At 49.9% G+C, this 8,920-nt stretch overlaps 1 protein-coding gene across 6 annotated transcripts; it reads right to left on the bottom strand.

The window, feature by feature from the left end:
• Nucleotides 1–2,472: 2,472 nt before the first annotated feature.
• MYCN (MYCN proto-oncogene, bHLH transcription factor) lies at nucleotides 2,473–8,504 on the bottom strand. Of its 6 annotated transcripts, none has more exons than XM_066547192.1 (3): nucleotides 8,392–8,504; nucleotides 5,205–6,009; nucleotides 2,473–4,038 (listed from the first exon to the last, which is right to left on the bottom strand). In XM_066547192.1, exons 2-3 carry the CDS (start codon nucleotides 5,902–5,904, stop codon nucleotides 3,437–3,439), a joined length of 1,302 nt encoding a protein of 433 aa, XP_066403289.1. In that variant the 5' UTR covers nucleotides 5,905–6,009; nucleotides 8,392–8,504; the 3' UTR covers nucleotides 2,473–3,436. The 6 variants fall into 6 exon arrangements, with proteins under 6 accessions (XP_066403289.1, XP_066403292.1, XP_066403291.1 ...); XM_066547195.1 differs by lacking the exon at nucleotides 8,392–8,504 and adding an exon at nucleotides 7,548–7,717; XM_066547194.1 differs by lacking the exon at nucleotides 8,392–8,504 and adding an exon at nucleotides 7,325–7,717.
• Between the last annotated feature and the right edge of the window lie 416 nt (nucleotides 8,505–8,920).

An 8,920-nucleotide genomic window follows, 5' to 3' on the forward strand; every position in this document is an offset into this window, starting at 1 on the left:
TCTCCGGACAGATATGTTTGCATTTGTTATGCAAATATAGGTATGTATTAAAAAAAAAAAAGGCAATAATGTCTCAATTAATTATTTGACTGAGTCCTTATGGACTCCCCACTCTAGATACACTTGCAAAAGGATCTTTTGTAATGGCTGCAGCTATGATTCTTTGTCCTTCTCTATGCAGCCTTCTGGCTACTTACTGTACTGATTCTCCAGAAAATATTACACAATTAATTGCTTACTTCTTTGCAAAAGCTGTCTTTCCTTCAACTCTCAATTCTTTTTATCATGTAACTACAAAAGAAATCTTCTAGTTAACAGCTCTAACTTTATTAACATCCTACAACTGAGATTTTTTTTTACCAGAAATATTTGACAACAAACCTTGTCAACTTACTGCCTACAGTGACGATATGAAAACAAACTATCAACTCCTTATTTTAAAAAAGAAAAAGCAAAAAAAGACAATGCCAAAGTACTGCTAGTACAGCACAGAGAAGCAGGCAAATGGTACAGTGTATGGGAACATTATGGCACCAGATTCTGTCTCTACAGACATCAGTTGGACGTTTATCACTGAATTCTGAAGAATCAGACCAAAACTCCCACATTATATAGTGAGAAATGGAGGCTTTCAGATGGGATTTGTGTTGAATAGCCAAACAAATCAGAGTATTTGACACCTTTATTGTACTCTAAATGCTTGGTTACCACAAGACAAGACAGAACTGGGTTATCTCAAGAAGAGAAAGAAGTAATTAATGTCTTCAACTCCCTACTGGGAAGTTACAGACAAGGTGCAACTAGACTCTTCCAGGAGGTTCAAAAGGAGGCAGTGGATAGGAGGCAATGGACAAGGACTGCAACCAGGAAAATTCAGATAGTACAAAAATTTGTATCAGTTGTAGGCAAAAAACACATGTTGCCCAAAGAGGCTGTGGAATCTCAATCCTTTAAGATATTCAAGCCTTGGTTGCATGACCCTGAGCAACCTGATCTGACCCAGAGTTCACTCTGAGTGGAGGATTTGGACCAAAGTTCTCCATGAGTGTGAAGGAGAAGAAAGGAAAGGAGAATGGGAAAGGACTTTCCTTCCTCAAGAATACTCATTTGATGCATACCTTGGTTGAAAACAGTGCAACAGGAGTTCAACAGAAATTGCTAAAAAAAGGGGGCTAAAAATTGTTTTAGCTAGTAAAACTAAATGTACACTGTAATTGTTCACACCAAATGTCTCCGTCTACTGTTTTATCACTGTAGCTGGAAAGTGGAAGAAGCATGTCAAGGGAATCAAAACAAAGATTCTATATATGGAACAGCTATGGTTGGGTCTGAATTTAGATATTAACTCTACTCAGCCCAGTTCTTCAAATGCTTGTGTGGGCCTAGCTGAACCCACAGTGTTACACCAATTTACCCCTGTTGAAGATCTGAATTTACTGCACTGATCTATGTACAGTTCTTGGTGATCCTGGTACAGAAGCTGCCTGGGGCCCAAGAGCACACAGGTTGAGTGCATCAACAACCTGTAGGGATAGACATATGGCACATCCTTTAAGTGGGGGGTGTTTGCCCCATGCTGCTCTTCCTGTTACCTCATAGAAATACAGGATTTCTGTACCTCCATCACCAGACAAGCTACTTCCTTCCTGGCCAAAGCAGGGGCAGATGTGACAGGTGAGCTTCTTGCAAGTGGATTTGAAAGTACTTACTGGTCATTTGGTCATTAATTCCAATCTTCTTTTTTTTCAGATTCAGTGTGCGGAAAGACAATGTCAAAAATACCTGTAGAGACTAGAAAATAAAACAACTGGTCTCACGGTCTTTAAAACAATGACCAAACAGATTTCATAGAGTTGAGTGTCTCATTCCTGTCATACCAAATGGCAGCTCTAGAGACAACCAAGTTCCATCTTCATCTGATGCACACTTCATGGCTCTGCATCTTCCCTGGTATTTTCAATTTTACTAACTAATGAAGTAACAAACAGGACCTTCAGCTACAAACAAGAACATTAATTCTCCAGTGCAATGATGGACAGCTTTGAGGCTTTCCTAACACAAAGAACTGCAGCCAAGTTAAGATCTTTTACTACAAGTATTTAATTTTCTATGCCTTGGCAAGTCTGCCTCCATCATTTATTTCATCTGTGTGCCACAGAAGCCAATGCTTTAGCAGAAGTTTGCTAGCCATGTTTCTGATCCCTCACAATTCTCTGGGCCCAGTAGATATTTGAGGAGTCTTTGACAAGACACAGGAGTCATTCCATTAGTGTGGTACATCTGCTCCCCTGGGATAATCCTTACAACACAAGTATGAAATACCAGGAACATAGTTCTTACTACAGTTATTATTGAAGCAGAAATGGAAATGTCCTGTCCAGCTGACCTTTGTAGTGTCACCTACAGTCTAACAGTTGAAGTGCCAAGACTTGAAATGCCAAGGGTATGGGACCATGCTTTTTGTATTTCATCAATACTGAAGTTAAAGATTTTATTTAAAAGAAAAATAGTAAATGGCACATCATGTAATTGCTATTTATTTTCATAAACATGAGGTATTTCAAAGTGCTATAAGACGCAGCACTAAATGTACATCATTGGAAGAAATTAAACACAGAACTTTGCAGTTACCCAGTTCTATGCACCAAACATTAACAAATACATTAACTGGAAGAAACAGGCTAGGAAAAGGCATATATAGTAAATTTCTTTACAAAAGTTTCTTAGTTCAAAAAAGTGATAAAGTAATATCTACTCAAAACTTTCACAACTCATTTTCATACGAAAATATAAGTATCAAATTTAGTTATGTATCAGCATCATACTAAAGTATACAGGCAATGTAAGAATTAGTACAGTACATAACAGAGATTAACAATATATTTGTATACAAAAACATGCTCCTCAAACATTGAGGTATTACAGTACTTAGGTATGAACTTCCAGTCTAATACTGGCAGCAAAAGCCACCTCTCATAACCCAAGACATGTACAAAAGGCAAGTGTGTAGATGGTATTTACAGAAATTCCCACAGGGGCACAAAATGCCAACCCCTAAAGTAACATCTGTTAGAACATAAGCACCATAAAACTTAGGAATGAACATTTTAAAACTCAACTAGATGTCATCAGCAGCTCCAAATGCTCACAACACTTAAAAAAAAAAAAAATCCCCACCATCTACAGTTCTTAAGGAGAAAAAACAAAGGCAGTCCATTGTTGTTTGGTAGTCTTGCAATAAACTCCTTGCAAGAAAATCCATTTGCTCCGTACCCGGATAATATAGTCTGTCGATTACTTCAGGGACTGGATTGAAATTAAAACCAACATTCTTAACGTCAAAAAACACAATTTTTTTATAAAGAATCAAAAATGTGCAAAGTGGCAATGACTGTCCTGATCAGCCAGAAAAAAACACCAAAACAAAAAAAAAAGTTTAGCAAGTCCGCTTGTAATCTATTTTCTTTAGTAATTGTTCTTGTCTGGCTTGCAATTTTTCCTTTTCTAGCAGTAACTTCTGCTCCTCTGCCTGAAGAGAATGAACATACTCAGTGGCTTTTTTCAAGATCACAACTTTTGCAGCTTTCTCATTTTGAACCAGTTCTGGAACATGGTCCCTTAAAGTGAGGAAACTTGACCGTAGATCATTACGTCGTTGACGCTCCAGGATATTATGGTTGCGTCGACGTTCACTGTCCTCTGAATCAGAGTTTCGAGGACTTGAACTCTTAAGCTTTGGTTGGATTGTGGGTTTTACTGGACGGGGCACCTCAACTTTCAACTTCTTCTGTGGTGGAGACTCTTCAGTCTCCACGAATGGAGAAGGAGCGGCATAATTATGCTGCTGGTGAATTGGGGCACAACGCTTTAATATCAGTCCATTCTGCTGTGTCCTGACTGATGAAAAAGTGGTATTCTTAGGACGCACTGTAATAGTAAGGGTGGTAACAGACTTGTTGGTAGAGGAGCGTCTTTTCTCCACTGTAACAACATCTATTTCTTCTTCTTCATCCTCTTCCTCCTCATCTTCATCATCTTCTGGTAATGAAGGACAGAAAATAAAACAGACATTATTCTCCCTGAAAATACCTTGATTTACAAGTATCAGTATTTATTGACAAAATATATATCCAGTAAAAGCAGTAATGAAACTGATGGCAAAACCGGGGTGCACCCACCATCTGCAGTCTGATATAGATCTGTAAAACTATGTAATAAACATGAAATCAGCAAACAGGGATTTCTGAAAGCTTAGTAAGTTTGATTAGATGGGTTTTTTTAAACACATCTAATTTTCAATCAAAATGGGGCTACCACCCACACAATCACAGAGGCAGAAAAGAATTTTTAGACAGAATGTATGTAGTTTGAATGGAATCGTCGAGTTGTGGCACAAAAGGCAAGCACAGAGCCACAACACAGCCCCCGCTTGGTAGAAAAGCAGCCGGAAAACGAAACAATCGCTGGGTTTGTTCTGAGGCAGAAGGTGAAGCTGCTCCAGCCGGGGACCCTTTAAGCCGGCGCTTGGTGCACTGCCAAGAAGACAGCTGTTGGAAGTGCTTCCTCACCCAAAGCTGTCAAACCAGACATTAAAGGGACAGCAGGCTCTGAAACCCGGGACGGATCACCAAGTTTGCAGCGGTGGTCACCGGGACCAGCTCATCTACACACGCCAAACCGCGGTTCAGCCCAAGGGGACTTCTCTGCGTAGACACACACAGGATGTTTGAAGCATTTTGGGCTCTATCAGTACAAGCGCTGCTCTAAGTGGTTCACTGGTCTAGCTCCAGCCTGCCCGCATGGTGCCTAAGGGAACGCGCACACGGTCATCCCCCATAAACCTGTGCCCAGGGCGGCGGTGGCAGCCGCACTGCCACCCCCCCCGCCTCGAGGGCAGGAGACTGTCAGGGCGCCGGAGGCTCCCCAGCCCCACGCAGCCCCTCCGGGCTGGAGCTGCTGCCCGGTGAAGGCTCCGGCCCCGCCGCAGCCGGCACAGGGCGAGGGGCGGGCGGGGGCTGCCCCCGGGCCGTGCCCGCCGCCCCCGCGGGGCCCCGCGCTGCGCCCGCGCCTGCTGCCGCCTGCCGGCCGCCCCGCGCCCCGCCCGCCTCCGGGCCTCAGCGCCCCGCCCGCCCCCGGAGCAGCCGGCGGGGGGACGCAGCCGCCACCCCGTCCCCACCTCCGCACCTGGGGGCCGGAGCGCTTACCCGAGTCGCTGAGCGTGTCGTCCCCGGAGGAGCTGCTGCTGCTGCTCGCCCGGCTGTCCCCGGCGGGACGCGGCGGGCGGCCGCCCCGCGCAGCCCCTCCGCCCGCCGTCGGCGCCTCCCGCTTGTTGACGGGGAAGGGGAAGACCACGGCCGGGTCCACGCACTCGGGCACGGCGCCGCCCAGCTCCGCGCGGGCGCTGGCGGGGCTGTCCGCGGCCCCCGGGGGCGGCGGCGGCGCGGCGGGCGCCTTGCTCTGCAGCTTCTCGCTGACCGCCCGCTCCAGCTTCTCGCGCGCCGAGAAGCCGCTCCACATGCAGTCCTGGATGATGATGGAGTTGAGATTGTTCGTCACGCCGGGGCCCGTCTCGAAGAAGTCCCCTCCGTCCATGCCGCCCCACAGGTCGGCCTCGGGCGGCAGCAGCAGCAGCTCCGATGCCCAGTCCACGGGGTCGGTGGGGCGGCAGCCCCAGAGAGCCGCTCCTCCCCACGGCACCGGGCCCCCTCCCGGAGGGTGCTCTTGGAGCCCGGCCCGGCTGGGAGACAGAGGAGGGGTGGGCAGCAGCTCAAACTTTTTCCAGATGTCCTCGCCCGGGGGAGCGGAGTCCGGCCCGCATAAATAAAAGTCATCTTCGTCCGGGTAGAAACAAGGCTGCAAAGAGTCAAACTCGAGGTCTGGGTTTTTACTGACCATTCCTGGCATTACGGGTGTCTTTTTGCTGATCCCTGTGTCAAGCAATAGTTTCAAACACAGGTTTTATCGGTATTTCCACCAAGGGAAGACGAGAGGTTCTCCCACGACCTGAAACTAAAAAAAAATAAATAAAAAAAAGAAAAAAAGAAAACAAAAAGAAAAAAATTACAAAACAAAACAACAAAATCACAATTAAAAATACGAACAAACAGACACAAACGTGACTCCCTTCCTCTTAACGGAAGGAAAAAAAATTAATAATCCCATCATAAATAGCAAACAAGAAGGAGCCTTTAGAAAGTTGAGAAAAAAAAAAAAATCTCACACACCTTTCTCCTCCCGACTCAAGACACTGAAATCAAAGCGCTCAGGTAGTGCTCCCCCGTGCAGAGCCTGCCCCGCCGCTCCGTGGGGACACAAACCCAGGCTGCACAGTCCAGCGGGGATGCACAGCCTGTGTACATAGCCCTCGCCTGCTCTCCCCACACCGCTTCAAACGCTCAAAACAGCACAGTAACTGCAGACAGATGCATGGCTTTGATACCGTAATCTCTCCAGAAAGGCTTCTTAATATGCCAGCAAAAGTAGAGGAAGTTTACTCCTTTTGTCACTGCGGAACAGTGCAAAGGGGAGAGGAGAAAGATGCAAAAAAAAAAAAAAAAAAAAAAAAAAAGGGGGCGGAGGGGCTCTTTGCAACTTCGCAAATCGCCAGTTCATTCACTCAAAGCGAGCCAGCGAAATCCGCACACAACACAAGGGGGGAGGGGGAGGAGGGGAAATCCAGCAGCAACAGAAATTATCAACCTTATGTAATAACCTCGCGCACAAAAATGCATTAAAACCACCCCGGCGCCACCAACAAAGTCTCCTGATTTGCCAAAAAAGCACGGGAAGTTTTCCCCCCTTTTTCCTGCAACAACGAGGTTGCAAGGAGGACAGCAACTCCGCACATTCGGCCACTTCATGCACGCAAACCTCCTGCAAACACACCAGCTCTCACCTCCGGCGAGTGCGCGCTGCTGCCCTTACCGCGGCCGGACCCCCCACTCACTACCCACGGCCAGTCAACCACAGCCCCATTCCTTTGCCGAGAGCTCCGTTGCATCAGACATTAAAAAAAAAAAAAAAAAATTAAAAAAAGAAAAATGCTTAAAGTCCAAAAAATCGAGTCAGCGTCTCCCTTCAGCTTGGTTAAGGTAACGCAAAGGAAATCGTTCTGCTGGGTTCACAACAGCTGACGCTGAGACGGAGACCAAAAAGGGGGAAAAAAAATCCATGAAAAGCCTTATGATGAAACGCCGAGAAACGCGCCCGGCTCGGCTCAGCTGCGCTCCCGCCCCGCCCCCTAAGCGCCTCCAGGACTGTGCATTTTTCTACTCGGGAAATACATTAAACTGTTTAAAATGCAAAGCAGTAAAGAGGCACCTACAAAACACTGGCGATCTCAATGCGACAGCTCCAAACCAAAACACAAATATCCTCCAGGATTTTCTTCTGCTCAGTGAGAACCCCATTCAGGCTCCGCTCTGCCCCTGCGCTCGCCTTCCCGCCCCATCCTTCCCAGTTCGGCAACTCAAAACGCGATGGGGAATTGGATTTATTTGACTGGGGTTTTGTCATGCAGCCCAGAACCTGCAGCTTCCTCTTCTTACCTCCGTGGTGATGGTGGTGGGTGTGCGAGGGGGAGGAGTGGAGGGGGAAAGGGGAGAGGGAAAAAAAAGGCAGCTGATGGTGTCTGTAGCACTTTCCGCGCCCGCCCGCCGGCCCCCGCAGCCTCCCCAGCCTCCGCATCCACCCTCTGCTCACAGACAGATGACTGTCACTGCCTGCCTTTGAAGCAGCTGGATATTATTAACCCCCAAAAAGGCATTAAAAATAAAAAAAGACAAGTTAAAGAAAAACAACAAAAAAAAAACAATAAAAAAAAACCCTGACACGCTTGGGAGGGAGCATTGGGAAACAGCGGGAGAATGGCGGGAGAGCCGGCCCCGCCCCGCTCCACGCGAGCAGGGCGGGGCCGCGCGTTTGGCGCCAAAAGCCCCGTTCGCTCTTTATCCTCCGGGAGGGCGTTCGGATGCCGCGGGGCCGTCCCTGCCCCCTGTGCCGCCCCTCCCCGCGCCACGCCGGCCCCGAGGAACGTCGCCTCCGGAGCGGTTCCTTCCCCACTTCCCGCCGCTGCGACCTCGGGCGCAACCCCCCGGGGCAATTGAAAATAAACAAACAAGGGCTAAGGGAAGCGGCCGGGAGAGGGAGCCGCTCGGACGCGGGGCTCTGTCCACGACCGGTAGCGATCGCCTCCCCGCAGGCCAGCGGGGCTCTCGCGGCCGCGCTGCCGGCAGGGCCCCGTGCGGGCGCCCCGCTCTCCCCGCTCCGCGCCGGCACCGGCACCGCGCCCGCCGCGCCCCCGTTCCGCTGCCAACGGCGACACCTTGCGGCCGCGCGGCGCAGCGGCGGCGCTCCCGGCGCCCCCGCGCATTGCCCGGCGGCAGCACCCACCGCTCTCTCGCCTCCTTCCCGGCGCGGGGCCGCGGCACGGGACGGGACGCGCCGGGACGGCACGGGAGCGCGGCGCTCTCCTCGGCGGTGCGCGGCGGCGGGCGCGGGTACGATCCCGATCCCGCTGCCGCTCGGGGCGGTGCCTCCTTGCTCATAGGCTGCAGGTTGAGGCGGGGACTGGGGCGTCGCTCGCTGCAGGCCGGTGGCGGCGGGCGGCCGCTTTGTGTGCGGTGGCGGCGGGGCCGCCTCTCCGTCCCGCCTCGGTGGGGGCGAGCCCGGGCTATTCAAACACGGTGGGCATGGTGGTGGGAGAGAGAGCTGGGCGTCGATGGAAGCGACTGAGGAGGGGGAGGCTGCTCGCGAAAGAGCGAAATAAACCCTGCGTGAGGCAGGGATGTGCCCTGTGTCCCTTCGCTTGGTCCCCTCCGGCAATTTTGGGCAGGAAGTCCTGCTTATCCCATGTGGTGATCACTCCTCGAATCCATGTCACGCTTCACTGGCCAAAACCTGGAGGCTGCAGCAGCCATTC

This window comes from Molothrus aeneus, chromosome 3 (assembly GCF_037042795.1).
Source record: "Molothrus aeneus isolate 106 chromosome 3, BPBGC_Maene_1.0, whole genome shotgun sequence".
NCBI lineage: Eukaryota > Metazoa > Chordata > Aves > Passeriformes > Icteridae > Molothrus > Molothrus aeneus.

Bases quoted from the DNA above. Each gene is read 5' to 3' on its own strand.
- MYCN (XM_066547192.1), bottom strand. From the start codon at position 5,904: ATGCCAGGAATGGTCAGTAAAAACCCAGACCTCGAGTTTGACTCTTTG. The intron at 4,039-5,204 runs GTAAGCGCTCCG...CTTCATTACCAG, and splicing joins CGACACGCTCAGCGACTCGG to AAGATGATGAAGATGAGGAG.